This window comes from Meriones unguiculatus, chromosome 10 (assembly GCF_030254825.1).
Source record: "Meriones unguiculatus strain TT.TT164.6M chromosome 10, Bangor_MerUng_6.1, whole genome shotgun sequence".
NCBI lineage: Eukaryota > Metazoa > Chordata > Mammalia > Rodentia > Muridae > Meriones > Meriones unguiculatus.
Genome location: NC_083358.1, coordinates 53,455,123 through 53,474,813, shown reverse-complemented (window position 1 = coordinate 53,474,813; position 19,691 = coordinate 53,455,123). Strand labels below are relative to the sequence as shown.

At 46.0% G+C, this 19,691-nt stretch overlaps 1 protein-coding gene across 1 annotated transcript in view; it reads right to left on the bottom strand.

Moving 5' to 3' along the window:
* Nucleotides 1–15,655: 15,655 nt before the first annotated feature.
* St6galnac5 (ST6 N-acetylgalactosaminide alpha-2,6-sialyltransferase 5) overlaps nt 15,656–19,691 on the bottom strand; it is a 160,808-nt gene continuing 156,772 nt past the window's right edge. Inside the window, exon 5 of the mRNA XM_060392477.1 lies at nt 15,656–16,709. Within this exon, the coding sequence (XP_060248460.1) occupies nt 16,478–16,709 (232 nt within the window). The 3' untranslated portion in view covers nt 15,656–16,477. The remainder of the gene's footprint in view (nt 16,710–19,691) is intronic.

Below are 19,691 nucleotides of genomic sequence, written 5' to 3'. Positions count from 1 at the left end.
TTTCCACCCTCTGGCTATCACCTACAGTAAAAAATCAAGTTTCACACTGTGACTTGGCATGTGTGCATATACACATCTATATAATGGCAGAGGAAATTGTGTAAAATAAGATTGTCTATAACGCCATGTTGCTTTCTGTTCTTCTGTATCCTGTGTCAGGGTTATCTCTGCTGGAAGGAAGAGCAATGGTTGCCAGAAATATTTTGAAATACACTTTATTCTGTGGCACCAAACTTGTGTGTGTGTGTGTGTGTGTGTGTGTGTGTATGTTTGTGTGTTAGTGTGTGTATATGTTTGTGTGTGTGTGTATACACACATATATATAGTGTATGTATAATGTATGTATATGCATCTGTATAATTGAAAGAAAATAAGAAAAATGCTGTGGCTCTTTCCTGGTACAGTAACTCTTTTAATTTCCCATTTTATTGTATCGTGGCTGTGTGTCTGGCTTCCTAGCAAGTTCTTGCTATTATTTTCAGACTTCCCACCAAGCTGGCTCAGTGAGAGCTTGGGGAAGCACAGCCAGGGGATGTGACCCGAAGGGTGCCAGTTTCGGGACACCCACCAAGACACCCAACTGTTTCCTTTCGCGGCTAAGCTGCTCCCTACCCTGCGCTCCCCTGACGCTGGCGAAGAGTCAGCACCTGTTATGGAAGTGACACAGACTGTGTCTTAGGTGCTCACAATAGGAGGCAGGAAACCGGGGTCCTGGAGAAGAGGGCTCCGGAATATCTACAAGTCAGTGAGCTGAAAGTGAAAGTCTGTTGGATGTGATTTTTGTAAATTGAGAAAACCCAACAGAAATACGATCAAATATGAAGTAGAATGTATTGCCACAGTGTCCAGGGGAAATTTGTCTCCGAGCCCAGCCCCACCTAGCACTGTCACTTGGGTGACATGGAGTCCATGTCTCAGCCCAGCTGCCCTTGCGATGGTTCTGTCCTGCTTCTGGCCCTCTGTGGTAGCGATGTAACACACGTGACCCTATGGCATTACAAGCTGCAAGAGTTTGGAGGGTCATGTTCCAATCTCTCAGCGCTGCGCCTGCAGAGGAGCGATGTGCCAATGGCTTTCAGCCTGTCTGAGATTTTCCAAGGAAAACAAGGGGAGCTGTGGTGCGCAGCTGAGAGGATGGAAACAGGCCGCCAACGGCGTCAGTCTCGGTGGGACAGGGAGGGCCTGGTAAGTCTTGCTGGCAGGCGGGGGCATGGGAGGGGGAGAGCCCTCCAGGTAGAAGGAGCAACGTGGGCCAAGCATGGGGTCACCCAAGCCACCTTGGCCAAGCTGGAACTCCACGACTGCTTGGGAGCAGTGAGGCTGGAGCAGGCTGATGAAGCCAGCTGAGTCACAGGCAGTGATGACGATCAAAACCAGGAGAAAAATGACTTCAAGTAGGCACCTTACGAGGCGGAGGAAAAGCAGTGCTGAGGGTTCACGATAGGCTGGGCAGGGGTTAAGATGGGAACCAAGGAGGGCGCTGTACAGGTGGGGACGGAACAGGAACTGGCTCAAGGGTTCTGGGCCAATTACCCTAGGAAATAGCCCATTTTGTTGACTTATGCAAAGGAGGGAGGGGTCCTTTAGAGTTAATTGGCTTCAAACAAAGATTAAATAAATCCTGAAAGCTTTCCTTTTTGAAGAAAGAAACCATCCGTTGGGAAAACAAATTAGCTGCTGGTTGTATAAGTCATTTCACAGGTCTGTTCTGTCAAATGGCCAATCTTGCAGCAAATGAGACAGTCTGAGCCTTCTCCAACTCACTATACAGGGCCCTGTGCTCAGAGTGCCTGCGCTCCCCAAGCCTGGACCTTGGCCCTAAGGGAAGTGCTTTAGGGTTCCACATTTAGGATTCCTCTCTGAGTGCTTCATGGGGGGCGGGAGCGGGACAGGAGTCACTCCCCCTTCCTGTCTCCTCTCAAGCACTGGTAGCGCACGCTGGAGCTGCAGTGTGACCCCAGCTAGGCGTGGCTTTGGTCCTGTGGTGGACTGGGACTTCCATCAGGGTAGAGCAAGGCAGCTACAGATAGCCATGGAGGGCGCGGCCGTCAGAGGTTAACACTTCAGAGAGTGGGCGCAGGAAAGCTGTTGAGAAGGGGTTCTTTGCGGTGGTCTGGGGAGCGTGGGCAGGCTGCAGCAGTGCGGGTGCCCCGGCTGTCTGAAGACTAGGTAGGCCCTGCCGGGAGAGGACGCTTGGCGCTCCGAGGCTACTGCAGCTGACCCCATCTCTGCTCAAGGCCGAGCTCAGTGCCAGATGAAAATCCCTATTCAAACCCACAGCTCACAGAAGCCTCTCGTGTGCTCTTAGTGAGTCCTCACCATTGTGCTGAGCTGTGGAAGCGACTGGAGGAGCCTGAGGTCTGTGATCCCGTCATCCAGGAAGCCGAAGGAGGAGCCCCACAAGTTCAAAGCTAGCCTACACTACGTTCCAGGCTTTCCTGGACTACATGACAGGACGATATCCTGTCTCAAATATATATATGTTTGATAGGTGGAGCCCATGCAAACCGCGACTGCATCAGTGTGTGAGATGGGCTGGGTTTGGAGGGCAGCAGCTCACAGGCCAGGATCCTCTGCAGAATGCAGCTGGCAATGTATACAGATGGCAGGTCTGTGCTGTCAGAGCTGAGTCAGATCGGAGGATGACGGGGTGCCCTTTTCACACTCAGCTATACCTGTTTTCCATGTAAGAATCAGCCTAGCAGTTTTGACAACTGTTTAATGAAGAAACCCATTATGGAGAGGCGGAATAAATGCACCCACGTGGCACGCACTGCGTGTGTGTAGAGACACGCTGCGCATGCGCTGGCTCATGTGAAAGGAGGGTTTGTTATATAAAAGGAAAGCAAGTGAGGTTTGTCCTCTGCAGTAGAGCTGTTTACAGTCGCTCTGGGGGGAAGTTCTCCTGTAGAAATGGAAACACTGGTTCTCAGTGACGCTTTGATGCTGGCTCTCTGGAACAGAGAAGGTTTTAGTAGTTTCAGAATCCCACAAAGAATCGCCTTACCTTGTGACTCCCATTCCTGAGTTCAGTGCAGTGCTGCTATCATCCTCATGGCCACACCCTTACAACTCGGAATTCAGGGTGTGTGTTCTCTCACCGTGAGCGGTCCCCAATCTGCTTTCCAAGCGCACTGCTCACTTTCAGCTAAGCTCTGACTGATGCCAGAGGAACCTACTTTTTGACAGTTTGTCCATGCTGAAAAACAAAGCAAGCAAGCAAGCAAGCAAACAAAAAACCACCGGCAGAAATTCAAAGATGTTGGCACATCATGACTGTGAATTTCTTGCTAGGGTGGTCTTCTCTGGCCCTGGGAATGAATCTTGCTGGTGGTATCTCCATTCAGACCTTTTCTCTGGTGTGGAAGGCTCTACTCCTGTGGGTGGTGACCCTTTTGGAGTCATATATCATATATACTGCATATCAAATATTTATATTACAATTCATAACAGTGGCAATATTGCAGTTATGAAGTAGCAATGGAATAATTTTATTGTTGGGACCACAACAGGAGGAACTGTCCTGAAGGATTTCAGCCTTAGGGAGGTTGAGAACCACTGCTTTACTCTCATAAGAGGCCCCTTAGCCAATAGACCATGGGTAACATGAACCCTGCACCTGTTGGAAGACACAAAACAAATCAAGAGATCCCCCCAAGGCATTTTGTCTGAACTTACTCCTTACTAAAAATACTAGAGTATTTAAAAATGTCGCCTGGGCATCCCTTGAAGTCCAGGGAAAGAAGGAGGTGACATCTGTATATCACCAAGAGGAAGGCCATGGTGGTAAGAGGGTGAGGAGAAAGACAATGATTATTGCAGAATGTGACAATGAAGGGCCATTGAATAGGTTTGGCCCCCCCATATTCTTGTGAGTGTGAATGGTTGGTCCACAGGGAATGGCAATATTAGGAGGTGTGGCCTTGTTGGAGTAGGTGTGGCCTTGTTGGAGTAGGTGTGGCCTTGTTGGAGTAGGTGTGACCTTGTTGGCGTAGGTGTGGCCTTCTTGGAGGAAGTGTGTCCCTGTGGGAGTGGGCTTTGAGGTCTCCTAGTGCCCAAACTCTGCCCAATGTTGAACAGTCTCCACCTGGCTGCCTTAGAATCAAGATGGAGCTCTCTCAGCTCCTCCAGCACCTGGATGCTGCCTTGCTTCCTGCCATGACGATGATTATGACTGAAACTATAAGCCAGCCCCAATTAAATGTCGTCCTTTATAAGAATTGCCTTGGTCATGGAGTCTCTTCATAGCAATAAAACCCAAACCAAGACAACCATGGTGTGAATAAGCTCAGAGAGGGCTTTGTAAACAATGTGCTTGAAAGAAGAAGACCAAAAGAAGGAGAATGTCTCTGCAAAGACCCTGGGTCCAGATTTTTTTTTGGTTTTGTTGCTCTCCTTGTGGAGCTCCTGTCCCCTTTAGGTCTTTCTGTTTTCCCCTTCTTTCATAAGATTCCCTGCACTCTGCCCAAAGTTTGGCTATGAGTCTCAGCATCTGCTTTGATATCCTGCAGGGTAGAGTCTTTCAGAGGGCCTCTGTGGTAGGCTCCCATCCTGTTCCCTGTTTTCTCCCACTTCTGTTATCTTATCGAATTTGCCCTTCTGAATGAGGATTGAGAATTTCCCCTAGTGTCCTCCTTCTTGCTTAGCTTCTTTAGGCGTACATATTTTAAGAGATAACTTAGAACCCCTGCACAGATGTAGCCCATGGCAGCTCAGTCTCCAAGTGGGTTCCCTAGTAATGGGAACAGGGGCTGTCTCTGACATGAACTCAGTGGCTGGCTCTTTGCTCATCTCCCTCTAAGGGACAGGGGAGCAGCCTTACCAGGCCACAGAGAAAGGCAATGCAACCAGTCCTGATGAGACTTGATAGGCTGGGGTCAGAAAGAAGGGGAGAAAGACCTCCCTTATCAGTGGACTAGGGAAAGGGCATAGGGGGAGAAGAAGGTGGAACTGAGAGGAGATGAGGGAGGAGGCTGCAGTGGGGATACAAAGTGAATAAATTGTAATAAAAATAAAAATTTAAAAAGGAAGGAAAATGGCTTGTTTTTCTTTTAGGCCAGCTTTGGTGCTGGGATGACAGTGTTTGTATTTGAGCTGTCTGTAGCATCCTTCATGGCATTTCTAAAAAAGTAGTTGGGATCAGATAGCAAGTGCCTGGAGGCTCAGGCACAGGTGAGCTCAGCAGTTCTGTATCCTGAGTGATGCTCCTGCCCAAGCACCATCCCCAACAATGATGGCGCTCATCAGCCACATGTTCAGCATGCGCAATGGGAATTGCAGGGGAGATGACAGAGGTAGCTCTGTGGTGACAGGCTGGGACCAATAGGGTATACCAAAGAGATGAATGTCAAGCTTTCTATTTATCTAATGATCGTGTATTCGCCAGAGTTCCTTGCCATGATGATGTGTAAACGATCTTGAGGAGAACTGATAGGTACTCAGCCCTTGCCTTCTGCCACCCCAAAGTCTGTTTCCTGATGAGGAAGAGGGAGGTGACTTGGTCACAGGGCAGGACACACTCATGGGGCATGCCCTTTGTACAGGAGGAAGGGGCACAGGGTCCACCTGCCTGATACAGTAGGAGATCTGAACTATCTGAGCGAGCTGGGAAAGAAACGGTTCTTCCTTACAGTATAATTCCCAAGATGGAATATGGAATAAATGGCGAAAACAGCAGAAGTCAATATTTAGCAAAGAGGACAGTAATAATCACTCCAGCAAGACATTAATGGATGCTAGGACTGATAAGAATATAATGAGAAGGAAATTTGCATATTCTCGAAATCCCAGCATAGAAGAGTCTTGACAATTATAACTTTGCATGGAAAAGACCTCACACAGTTCCTATAGCCAGGGCCTTCCAGAAAAACCAAGCTGGCTGTGAGGGAGAGAAAGAGTGAATGAGAACCCAAACAGAACTATAATATTCTCAGTAGAAAAGAAAAGAGGTTAACAAATTAGGCTAAGATTTGTTTAAGGTAAAAAAAAAAAATCATAAAACAAAAACAGAATTCAAGAAAGAAACAGAATGACAAAGAACAAATGTAATCAAATTGAAGACAAAAATATAATCAGTAGAAAGGTGTATCATTTTTAAAAATTCATGAAATTCAATGTTGAATGAAGTTGATGGGGGTTAACAGTTTAATTCCTAACGTACAGTGCCTGTGAAGTCTGTAGAAGACACACTGAAATCACTGTGTGATTTCAAGTCAGAATAATGACAATCTTAAAAAAAACAAAACAAAACAGAACAATAACAACAAAAAAACCCAAAAACCAGAAGCCAGGTAATGCAGCAGGGCAAGACAGTGGACTTACTCCAGTGTTCAGTTGAAAATGCTATTCAAAAATGGAAACAAAGTAAAGATGTGACAAGCAAATCTGTGGCCTCCATCCCAGAATATCACCTTTAAAACAGGAGACCATGAGAAAAGCACCACAGGCATGTGCATGGCAGATGCACAAGACTTCTGGGTGTATGTCTTCAACAAAGACCCAGCTTATGGCTGCCACAATAAAAGGGTAAAAGGACAGATAACCCAATGGTGTGAAGGAGTTAATAAAGTTGCTACTCTGATGTGTTCACAATTTCTTAAAAGCATTAGTCATAGGAAGATTAGAAGTCAGTAATAAATATTATAATGCAGAATGACCAAAAAATTCCTAGGAGAAGATGGAGAAAAAATGCGGGCGGTCTCAGTATTGGTCTCTTTTCTGTTGTTTGGTAAACACCATCCCCAGAGAAGGAGCGGGAAGCATGGCAGCAGGTGTCTGGACAGAGGCTGAGAGGGAAGTAGAAGTGGCACAAGGCCCAAGTCTGCCCTTACCAACATACTTCCTATATCAATACTCCACCTAAAGGCTCCATAACCGCTCCGAACAGCATCACCAACTGGAGCCTTTGGGGGACATTTCTCATTCAAACCATTATGCTTTCTATATAGAAAACTTCCAAATTGTATTCACAAATCAAAATACTTGATATCAGCAGGTATCAGTTGCCCTCAAACATCCACATAATCAATACATCCCAATGAAAACCCTATGTGATTTTACTAAACACCAACGCTTATTTCCTTGTAAAGTTATATGTGGAAAAAAGTATGTCAAGAGTAGCCAAAGCAGTATTAAAGATAATAAGCGAAATGCATTTTCTTCTAGGTGTCAAGGCCTATAAATATATTACAGTTTTGTGATACCTCGGAAGGCTGAAACAGGCATATTTTAGAAGGGAGAAATTACCCAGCACATGTCTGAGGACTTACCACCACAGTAGCACCCCCAATTCCTAGGAGAAAGTGTGACACTTACAGGGAATGCCTGAGTCTGTTGGAGGACCCAAGTGGGCAAAGAAAACAACTTGGCCTAACCTTCACACTGAGCCTCAAGTCAACTTGAGATGGCTCCTAAGTCAAATTTGAAAAGAGAAAAAGAGCAACACTTCTAGGAGAAACAAAGACTAGCTTCATGTCCTTGCACGAGGCCATAGGGTCCATAAGTAGGACATAAATTATATTTTATTCAAATTAAGAACATTTTATTACAAAATATTCCATTAAGACAACAGAAAAGCAACTGTTCTATATGACTAGCCAATGACTTGAGTCAACACTACATAAATAATTCCTAAATAAGATGAAGAAATGGGTGACACCTTAGTAGAAGATTAGGCAATCGCTTTGAATAGGAACAGTGCAGGCTGTGCAACTGGCTCAATGGGGTGTTAGGACGCTCAATTCAGTTGTGCATCAAAGGACAAAAGTCTAAAAAACCATAGTGAGATACAGCTACACAGCCCTGAAGGGTTAAAATTGCGGGATGGCCGTTCCAAGTGTTAGTAAGTGAAGCAGCTGGAGCTCTTGGTTATTGCCCGCGGCAGTGCAAATTGGTCCAACCACTCTGGAGAACTGGTTGGCATTGTTGAGACCTAACGTGTGTCCCCTGACAGCAATGTGCCCATTAGAAGCAAACGCTCAACTGCTGTCAATGGAATATGGTGCGCGCTGAAGTCCTAACTCCAAGGTGGCCCTAGAACGGGCTGGGGGCTTTGGAAAGTACTGAAGCTGAGGGCTGGAGCTCTCATGAGTGGACCTGCTCCATTTAGAAGAGAGACCCCCAAAGGACTCTGTTGCCTTCTTTATGCCTGGGAGTGAGAGATCACGCACAGTGCAAAAGGGAGGCCTCACCAGAGCTAATGAGGCTTCCCCTCGCTGCGCCTCCTGCCTGCAGGCCTGTGGGAGACACACGTTGTAAGTCACCCAGCTTGTGCTATGCTGTTCCAGCCACCCGAATGGAGTCACACGTGGTCAAAGTGCAGCAGATTAGAGCCCCTTGTCCTAAAGCAGTGCAGCACAGTTCGGAGGGGAGACAAAGAGCTGTCACTATGTGCAGTAGTGGAGGTAAACCTTTTCCGGTGGACACTGAGTCCTGAACCCAGGCCCTCATGCATCCCAGGCAGAACCCCATCGCCGAGCTACATCCCCACCCCCAGGGATAATGCTTATGAACATAATGTGGATGAAAATAAACTAGATATTAAACTGCATATGTTATTGGATTGCATCTGGAGAAAATTTTAAAGTGGGAAAAACAAAATTTTGTGACAAAATGGCCACCCTGGGTGGGGAGACTGTCTGCAGAGGACCAGTGAAGTGGCGGTGATCCTCGGCACACCGTGCTCGGCCTCGGGTGTGGGCCTGTAATGCTCACCAGTCTGCGTGCATTCGTGAGCCTACTGTGGGCCTGTAGTGCTTGCTCACCAGTCTGCGTGCATTTGTGAGCCTACTGTCAGCCTGTAGTGCTTGCTCACCAGTCTGTTTGTGTGCATTTGTGAGCCTACTGTGGGCCTGTAGTGCTCACCAGGCTGCGTGCATGCATTTGTGAGCCTACCGTGGGTCTATGATGTTCAGTCTGTTTGCATGCATTTGTGAGCCAGTTACTGACTGATAATTGTAAGATTTAGCAACTTTTTAAAAAAAGACATTTTTTGAAGGAACAAACAGGATGCTCCTCAGAAAGAAGGAAAGTGGATAGGGTAAGTGCCCTAAAGACTCAAGACTCATGAAGAAGCTGCAGTAAACAAGGTTGTGTAATGTATGAACAGGGACAGACAATTAGGCTGGCCTGGACGATAAGCACCTGTGTTTATGGAAATGTGATCACAGGGCATGGGGAAGACTGAAATGTCCAGGAAACAGTACTGGGGCAGTTGGTGTCTGAAAGGCAGTGATTTTTATCACATTATACTAAAAGGAAATCCTGGGCCACCATGTGAGTGGCAGAAATTCTGAAAGGTTTGATAAAACACAGGAAAATACTAATCAGGAGCAGTGTGTGTGTGTGTGTGTGTGTGTGTGTGTGAGAGAGAGAGAGAGAGAGAGAGAGAGAGACTTATCAAAAGAGGGGTGGAAAATAGGCATTTCAGGAGACACTACAGAGGAGAAGAGACAGGCACAGACTGGACGATGCTGGCAACACATGTAATCCACAAGAGCAGTGTCTAGGGCAGAGGATATACTGACAGTGAGACATTCACCCCATAAAAAGCATTGATGACAGACCAGAGAAACAATTCCACCCAAGTCTAGTTCAGCGGGTCATCGAGATTACTATGGTTACTACAGCAGTCCAAGCCCCTCAAGGGTAGCAGTGTCACCAGAAAGCCCACCTTAGCACAGTTAACTCATGAAAGCTCCCTGAAGGACTGGAAGGCAGCTTAGTCAGTGGGAGCTTATATAACCTTGGGCAGAGGGGTTTTTTTTAATCTTGTAGCTTTCAGGATTTTTCTGAACCTTGTAAGTTTCCTTTATTTGGACTTTGTATGTTTTGCTTATTTCCTGGGTCCCTGGAGCCTCTCACTTTGCTCCAGGATGGAGTGTTTCAGTTTTGAGGAAAAAGCTACACATGAACTTTAAAAGGAAAAAGAAATGAAGGAGCTCAGTGGAAAAGCAGTCAGTGGTGACAGTCATTAGCAGATGAGGTGAACAGAAAGGAAACAGAAAAACCCTCATAAGGAATTGGGAACGTGCAATCGTAGTGAGATATGATTTGTACCCAGTGACTGGGCAGGAATTTAGTTGCGAACACTAAGTACTGGAAAGAATGTGGGCGGCACTGCTGTGCAGACAGAGCCCAGCCACTTCGGAAGCCATTTTGGTGACACCTCCCCATGAAAACAGTTTTGCCTTATATACAGCCCGGCATTTCCATTCCTAAGTGTATGCTCTAAGAAATTCTTATGCATATAGACTAGAACTTTCCAGAATTTAAAACTTTCCAGATTATAAAAATATATATTGTCGATATTAGTAACAGCTGGATAACTGGGAAGACTGGGTAAGAGTGAGTCAGACAGTGAGTTGCAGACGATCCTCTGCGGAGTTGCTGCCTTGAGGGCATCAAGAACTGTGCGCTGACTTCGGAGGGAGGGAAAGGGACCAGTGTTTATTAGGCAAGAGCAAAAGCTCTTGGCAGCAGAGAGGGGACCAACAGTGGGCTGATGACAAAGAGGCTGTCTGAGGTTCATTACCGGCTTACATGGGCTCAGAGTGGTCTGGGGCACACAAATTAGGTGAGAGGTAAAGACCAATTCAGAGAGGGCTGGGGTCTGGGAAGCCTTCTCAGCCACATCAACAGCTCTGCTTCTCCCCACCCCCACCCCACCCCCGACAGAGGGTTGATATGGGGAGGTGAGCCTCAGGCTGCCTCAGGACTCGGAGGTGGAGAGTAACTTTCCTGTCCCATCTGCTACCTCAGGTGCCTTCTGGTCACTAGCTCCAGCCTCAGCCAGGATCCCTTTATCTCTGTCTCTGTGTATTCCGGGGCTCTAGTTCTCCCTGCCTCTATGAAACACAATGTATCACTTAGTAGTGAAAACAAACTAGTCACATGAAAAGGAAATAAACATACTTAGGGAAAAAGTGACTCTCAGAAGGCTGATGACGTTCCATAGCAGTTGCATGGTATTTGTGACATTAAAAGCCAAATGACACAGTGTTCGTAGATGCATCCCTCTCTAATAAAATGAGGCGGAAAGCAACACAACAGGGAGCAGAAGCCCATGAAGTTAGGAGAACATGTGGGCGGCTTCCGGGGTGGCACGCCTGCCCTATAACTTGCATATTTAATGTGTATCCAATGTTACACATTGAATATTCTAATATAAATTATTATCTATAATATTAAATTTCTGTCAAGAACAGTTAGTGGAAACAGACAGAAACTTCAGAAATAGGCTGCCTGGCTCCTAATCTGCTTTCCCCAGTGAACAGGGTTATGGCTTTGGGAAGTTACTTCAGTGTCTTGTGCCTCAGTGTTTACATCTGTAAAATGGGAACAGTGAAAGCATCTTGTTTTTTGATTGCTGAGTGCATTTATAGAGGAAAAGCCCATAGCAAAGTTGGATAATGAGCCTTGCCAAGGGCCAGCATGGAGGGCCAGCAACTTACCACCTATGACTGTCAGTTTTCTTATTTCCAAAAGAATGGGGAGAGGTGGGATGGTGACAAACGGTATGTGTCGCAAAGGATACATAGAGCACACTAGGTATTTAATAGTGTAATGTAACATTTTGATTTATCCTCATGTATTTTCTAATTCAGAAACTGGAGAACTAAAGAACCAGGCATGCAAAGATGGCTCCACAGGAGCAGGCACGCTTCCCAGGACAGAGAGGCACAGCATGCCTGTTGAAGTCTTGTTCAAGTGACTTCATTTACGTTCCGTGTACCAGTGGGGGCGTGTCCAGGAACAAGCACTGTCCTCCTGCAACGCACTCTCCAGGCCTCCTCCTCTGCTCTTCAGCAAATGTAACTGAGACTATTGAAGGAGGAGGGGGAGGGGCAGGCAGGGGAGAGGAGAGTGCCCCAAGCTCAGAAAGATGCCACTGTCTTTTGGAGAGAAGGCCTGTGGCAGCTTGATGACCTTTACTGCCTCCATGCTGCCCAGAGGAACAGACATCAGGATCTGGCTGAAGTGACCCCAGAGGCTGCGGTACCCTTCACGCTCTCTCCCTCACTTCCTGGAGAAAACTCCAGATCTGCTTCCTGGAAACAAAAGTGTCTCTGCTTTTATGTTGCCTTCTTCACCCCCTCCCCCCTTTTAGGTGAATGCATCCTTAATTTTGACATGGCTTTCCTAGCACCCTCACAAAAGCTGTCAATCAAGGTGGAGGTGAGCCGTCTCTTGCCTCCTTTTAGCCTTTCTTTTGTATCCTAGCCACTGGAGTCAGAGTCCTTGATGCTTTTTGCCTGTCTGCACATGCTGTAGCATTTGTCAATATTAAATTTAATTTGTGCTCAGAGCACTTCACTGACGGTGAAAACACAAGCTCCCTGAACTTTACCTTCGCTGTGTGCTCAGTCCAGCAGCATTAGCAAACCTAATGAACTCTGCAAGGTTGTCTACCTGAATGCATGCCAGTTCTGTTGACTGAACACATTGTGTGTTTAGAAACTGACCTTGTAAAACCCACTTGAAATTTATCTACCTCACAAACCCAATGCACCACTTGTTCTTTTACAATAGAATGTATTCGTACCCAAGTATCAATCCAATGGGTCAACATTAAAGAGTGAACATCAACAACAGACATTTATTGAGCGCCTATTGTGTGCAAGGCACTGTACTAGGTAGGGGGCTACAAAGACAAAGGAGAGAGAGCCCCTGCCCTCAAGGAGCTTACAACCTAGTCTAACAGACACATACATAGAAAGACATAGGACAATCCAAGGTAGCATGTCATATGGGCACAAGTAGAAAACAGGATCTCAGCTTTTTTTTTTTTTTTTGCATTTACATTTCAATACCCTGAGTAAGTGGGGGAGTGGGCTATAACCGAGTTACTCCCATGCGGTTCTAAGCCTTCTGGACGGTCTCTCCTCTTTCCAGTTCAGCATGTGTTCAGGTGTGTGCGAAACCCGGGCAGGTTGTGACTCTCCTCTGGCCCCACCTCCTCAGGCTGTGCATTGTAGTGTAGTGTTGTTCTGCTTGGTCCAAGATGATCCTATGTTTAGGGCTTACACCAGTCTGTGCTGGCCAGGAGTCACATCTCCAGTGCCTTGTAGTAGAGACACAGACCCTTGGGCCCACTGTACCACTGTCCTGGAGGCTGTGCACCAAACCCATCCTCTAGACAGGTCTCCAGCTCACAGCCCACTCGGAAGACCTGACCAGCCCAACACTGGCCTTCAGAACACGGACGACAGGAGGGTCTGAGGATGGCAAAGACATGGAGAGAAGCAGGAGGATGGAGGAAAAGACTAGTTGGTATGAAACGTTCAGACCCGGATTGATCCTCAGACCTTCTGTCAGGGTAGGACTCCCCAAGGGGGGGATCCAGGGCCACCCACCCAGGGAAAACATCTGGAGAGGCACAACATGGGCACATGGACACTTACACAGCACTTTCTTCATCCTAACAGTTTATACATCTCCTTTCACTTCCTACCGTTCATTCACCCTTTAAAAGTTCTTTGAAATATAGTGTTTATTTTGATGTGCAACTCTCTGTCCCCAATCTAATGTAGTTCAGATTGTCCTGTCTTTGGAACAGGAATCTGGCAGTGACCTGGAGATTCCAGGAGGCCACATCTTACCCTTCAGGTACAGGACTTTGCCGTTTGTTTTCATTTGGTTTTCTGAAGCCCTGGGCTCATACTCTTAGGACCTGTGTCCCTGATGCAGTCTGTTTCTGCGCCTCCCCCTAAGGCGTATAGAGCAGGCTGAGAAAGCAGGGGCTTAGCTCCCTAATGCCTGCTTACGGGAATGGGAGCCACACAGCCAAGTCCCCATGCAGCATACTGAATATTTACCTCCTAATGTTCTTTTAATGTGCGCTTTCTTGGGTGAATATTTACTGTAGAATATTAAATGTGAGATTCCTCTTTTTATGGGCCATTTGAAGTGATTGATTTTGTTTGTGAATTCCTGTATCTTTGCCCATAATGGCTATCTATTGTAATGGCCTCTGCCAAATGTTCTCGTGTTGAAATAACAGAAGCCATGGATCGGCCAGCTGTGGCATCATATTATTGTGGTCTTAAAAGCGAGGAGGAGGCTGATGATTCCACTGGGGAGAGAAGAAAAAGGTGTGTAACATACCAAGTCTGACTGAGGCTTCAAATATCCTGAAATCACCGAAGTCTGTCAGCAGAGTTTTGTGTCTTTTATATCAGAGTTTATGTTTAATGGTGTTGAATGGCATTAAGTCTGACGGTTGTGAAGGGGTGGTGGTAAGACATGAATTCAATTGCCCACAACCAGGTCCATGAGCACAAGCCGTTGGAGCTCTCAGCATTTTCTCTAATGCTGCAGCAAGACTGTGACCCAAGTGCTAATTGTTTACACTTAGCTACACCATGCTTCTGAAATAAATGTATGAAGTCACATATTATAGCTGCATGTGAATTTAATATTTTCCTGTGAAGGAGACAAAACTTGGGCACTTGGTTACTTTTTATTCTTCTGAGAGGAGGAAAATAAAAAGAGCTTGATGTTCTTTGTGGGCTTTTTTTTTTCCTTAAAAACAAAACCAAAAACACCCCCCAACACACACACACAAACCTAAAGATACTAGATTCATGGGATAGTAGGTCAGGAGGCAGAGTTCCACCTTGGCATCTATGCTTTTCCCAAATCTCCTACTTTTAGGAATTGTCAAAGAACACTTACATTTCAACAAATAATCTCTTCAAGGATTATGAAGGTGACCTGTCAATCAATTGTGAGCATTTCACACCCTTCTTCCTGCGCTTGGTGGCTGTGCTGTGGTCAGATAAAATTCATTTTCCTACAAAAACTCAATGGATCCTTGATGAATGGATTCCACTAAGTCTTAGAGAGCAATTTCTTTTCTTTCTTTCTTTCTTTCTTTCTTTTTTTTTTCTGACTTTTAATAACTCAAACCAGTAATACTTTGTTCTTGCTGACCAAATACCTGGACTGTATTTGCATCTTCATAATGGTACTGTGCATAATTAATAGTTCTGCTTAATGAACTACAATGAGATATTAGCACTAATTAAAAAGAGGGGAGAGACCTGATGGTGTGAGACAGCTTTGGTCACAAGTCCTGTCCCGTTTGTAGCGCAATGCCTGTTCCCTCACGACAGCAGCTGCTGCCTCCAAGTCTGTCATTACAGAGACCAATGCTTCTTTGGCAGTATAGAAAGAGGAGTCTGCTGTAGTCTTACTTTTCGGAGCAATATAACATTTTAGAATGAAAATCTGTACTGCTGTGTGATCGTGGCTTTGAATGAAGTGAGGATCCCTTCATAGAATTTCTGACTAAGACTTGCAGCCACAGGGTCAGAACAGTTCTAGGTTCAAAAAAAAAGGTGTCTCTTGGCACTGCCTCCTTCTCACTTTCTTAGAGAGGTGAGGGATAGAGGCCAGACAAGTGAGACCCAGGAGGAAGCATGATTTCTACCCGGAAGCCCCTGACATCTCCACCCTGACTCAAAGGTTCCTGCTACTGTCAGGGCCCCATCAATCCAAGTGTCTAATCCTCATACAACTCAGAAAGGCTCATACAATCTTAGAATTGTAAGGTGGTTAGGGGGTCTTCTGGTACATTCTAAAGAGGAAAGTGGAACTTAAAGAGAAATTACTTGGATCATCAGTTGCTACTTAAATAAAAAGCTACTACTGTATCTTTAAATTTCTCTCAGCATCTTTTTGTTTTAATGACACAGATATTTTGTTTTCAATTCTGTTCTTTTGAACATTTATGTACATTAGAAAGTGTTATAACTGTTTCTGTTATGAAGGAGCAATTTGCCTGAAGCCGAGGGGTTCAAACACTGTCACACACATTTCCACGTCAAATACTGATTTCAAGCTAATGATGAGCACTGTGAGTGCAGTAGCGCATCAGCCCAGTTCTAGGCCATTCCAACCACCATTCAGGATTAAAGAGTCAGGAAGAATAAATTGCCACATAATCATAATCTATAAAAATACTGCCTAGAGTACACTAAAAAACTCTCAATAAATAAATAGCAGACATTTGCTTTATGAAAATCATTGGAGATGTGCTCTTCAGAAACACGTCTGTTCTCACAGGCTTCTTACAAATCACAGAGTCTGACAAATGACAAAGATTATAGGTCAGGTTAGGTTACAGCCTGATAGAAAATTCTTTTGACGTGGATGTCTGTAAAGAAATGCAACTAAAAGTGTTGGGCTGCTCCTGTTTCAGCTTCGAAGACGAAACCTCCAGGGATCCGGAGCGTTCCTAGCCATGGCAGTGTCACTGAATCAGTGTTTCAGCTTTTCTTTCAAAGACACAATCAATACTCATGAGAATGTGTACATTCTGGAATGTTCTCTGGCCTTTGGGTTCTGTCCATGGTTCTGAAGGCTGCCGCAGTTCTCAGCCACGTGATCAGTTACCATTCCCTGCCCAGAGTTCGAGTCCTTCCTCTCCAGCCAGACAGTGTGGTCACGGCATCTCACTATCTGGCACTTTCACCGCTCAGAATACAGGCTTATCTTCAGCGTGGTTCACAGCAGGCGATTCTGGTGTCCAGTCTGGCTGAAAAAAGCGAATGTTGAATGTCCGTGCCCAGTTCTTAAATACCCGTTTCTCTGTAATGAAACGGTGGTGACTGCCCTTGCGTCCTCGCTCGTGAGAGAGGTACATTGTACATTCATCTGGTCCAGAAGGCTCATAGTAATGATAAGGTACAGAAGGGCGCTTAGGATCCCTGCAGGAGGAAATCAGGACAACTGTTAAAGCAGAGCAGAGCAAAACAGTGCGAAATCCCAAACTACACACAACGTGGAATGCGCTCTTTCGTTGTTATTGGGATAAGCTGATAGACAAAAACAGACACGTGTTCTCAGCAGCAGATGGCTTTTCCGGTGTCGAAGCAGTAAGAAAATGCAAAGGTTTGAGGCTGTAAGTTTAGTGCGGCACACACGGAGAACTCAGGGATGTGCCGTCCCTGTTCAGGTGGCAGGCTGCAGCTACTGTCTGTGCTCACTTACACGAACACTTCTGCTTGCCACACTTGTCACTAAACTTCCAAAAGCCTCAAAGTCTTGAAACCAAAACCAGAACAAAACCGGTCTGTGTCCCTCCCCGTGGGGGCCTCCATGGTCACCCTTGGTTTAAAGCCTGGTTCATGAGCTGTGTCCTTGCTGGAGCCGTGCCCTGCCGCACCCCAACCTTGCCCACTTGGCTTCAGCCACACCGAACTTTCTGATTGTCAGCTATTGCCAACCCTGTCCCTACCTCAGAGGCTTTGCCCTTGAGGATGACCACCAGCCTGGAATCTTCCTCATGAGTTCATCTTGCCCACTATTTGGAATCCTTGTGGTTTGAATGAGAACAGTCCCTGTGGGCTCATATATCTTAATGTTTGGTTCCCAGTTGGAGGACTGTTTGAGAAAGGACTAGGGGGTGTGACCTTGTTGGGAAAAGTGGGTTACTGTGGAGGTTAGGTGTCTACAGCCTGTCCCAGGTCCGTTTTTCTCTCTCTGCTCTCTGTTTATGGATGAGCTTGTAAACCCTCATCTACTGCTACAGGACCATGCCTGCCTGTCTGCTGTCACGATGCTCAGGACTAACCTCAGAAACCGAGAGCAAACCTCCAGTTAAATGCTGTTAGAAGTGGCTGTGGCCATGGTGTTTCATCACAGCAGTACAACAGCAACTAAGACACTCCTCAAGGGCCTTCCCTCCCGCCCTTCACCCCATCTTTTCATAGCATCGATCTTCTTGCTGTTGTTTCCCTATTTATTGTCTGCCTTGAGGACAGGGATTGATCTCATTCCTGGGACTGTTCCTAGTCTGGAGGCAAAAAACAGCATGTGAATATCTGTCCTTGGAGGGAATGAGCCGCTGAATGCCGCACCTCTACAGACATTTTCTTCTCCAATGATTGTAAGTCTGATTTCATCAGGTAAAAAAGAAGACAGAGTGGGCAGCCACTTTTTCTTCCCGTTGCTGCAAGATGGGCCACTGTCCAGAGTCCAGGGTCTCCTGGCGCAGACACTCTGAGCTCTCCAGCCGCCTGGGGCAGACTGGCAGTCCTAGCATGTTTTTACTCTCTCCCTGCTTCTGCCTCGGATAAAAACACTCGATGGATTTCTTCAGGGTTCTGACATAGGAGGGGACACTCTAAATGTGCTCTGGCGTCAGGCTGTTCTCCATTCTGGAACAGTGCTCCCTCCTGTTCTGGGCTTGAACAGTAGACAATAAGCTCCATCGAGGCTTTCATCAGACAACCTTTGCTGTTTGCGTCACTAGGTATGTTTAGTCAGCTGCTCCATGTGTCCAGGATAGCTATGAATGCAGGCTAACACCTGTGTAGACCACAATGTCGTGTCACAAGGTCAAAAATTTGGACCTCCTGCTGAGAGACTTGGAAAGGCTCAGGATGCTGAGTATCTTACCTTAGCCTTTCAAAGCCTGATGCCTGAGGGTCCTCCTCTAAGAACAGGAGCTCCTGTCCCCAAGATGCTCCTCCTGCTAGCAGCCTCCCTATTCTTTTTCTTTGGAGGAGATCAATACTCAAATGAGTTTTAGAGTAGCAGCCTTCCCCAGGTCAGAGATCGAAGCCTTTTATCAGGAGAGGTGTCAAGTCTGTGGCTCTGACAACAATAAACCTCTGGCACCTTCTCTTCTTAGGTTAAAGTTGTTCCAGGAAGGGAGATTTATTTTTGTCATGCCAGCCCAGATGCTACGCTGAGTTTATGCATTGCATCTCTAATAAGCCTGCCTCAGATTGGGGCTGCTCATCTCTATGTCCGTCAGCACAGGCTTCCACCTACCCTAGACTGGGAGCAACAGACAGTTCAGTAGAAAGCATTTCCAATATAGAAAATTCATGTTGGAGAAAATTCGGGTTAGAACTGTCCACTCCTTATAAACAACAAACAGACAGAAGAACTTCCATGGTGAATCATGCTTGTAATCCTAGCACTTAAAGAGGCCAAAGCAGGAGGATCAGTGTGAGTTCCAGGCTAGCCTAGGTTATAGAGTGGGACCTTGTCTAAAGGAAACAAATAGCAAAGCATAAAACTACAGCAATAAATAAGTATATCATAATTCAAAACAAGCAAGCAAACAAAAATCAAGGAATAGGCATGTGTGAAATCTATCTCAGCTGGTTCATAGAGCAAGATTTGGGGAAGGCTGCCAAATTCATTTTGCAATGCTATTATAGGGGTTAACCTTTTCTTTCACATCAGTTCAGGTTTTAAATGTGATTCACCTAGGTTCTAGGCATCTTATTGACATCAATTTACTAAAGAAACAATTAGGTTTCTAAAAATATCATGTGATTGATGTAGCACCTAGGAATGGAAGGCAATTGGAAGTCAGCTAAAGGATGCTTGGGATCAATTTCCTTATCTAAGAGGACCATCTCTTTGAATGAAATCTTATTGGGCTCCATATTGATCACCTACAGGGAGATTAAATTTATGTATTTGGGAACCATGGTTTCAGAGGTGGCCAAGTGGGTCATTCATGGAAGTGAAAATTGTTTCCATCTTTTAACACTTTGTACAGAGAATTAAAGAGCCCTGTACTGGGAAGGAAAGTAGAGAGCTGAGGCAGGCTGGGATCCGCCAGCAGGATGGAGGTTTGCTCTCAGCAGCAATCCACCTTTCCATTCAGAAAGCCCTCCCTTGCATCACCCTTGTGCTGTATCACCAACCTGCCTTTCTAACGTCTATGC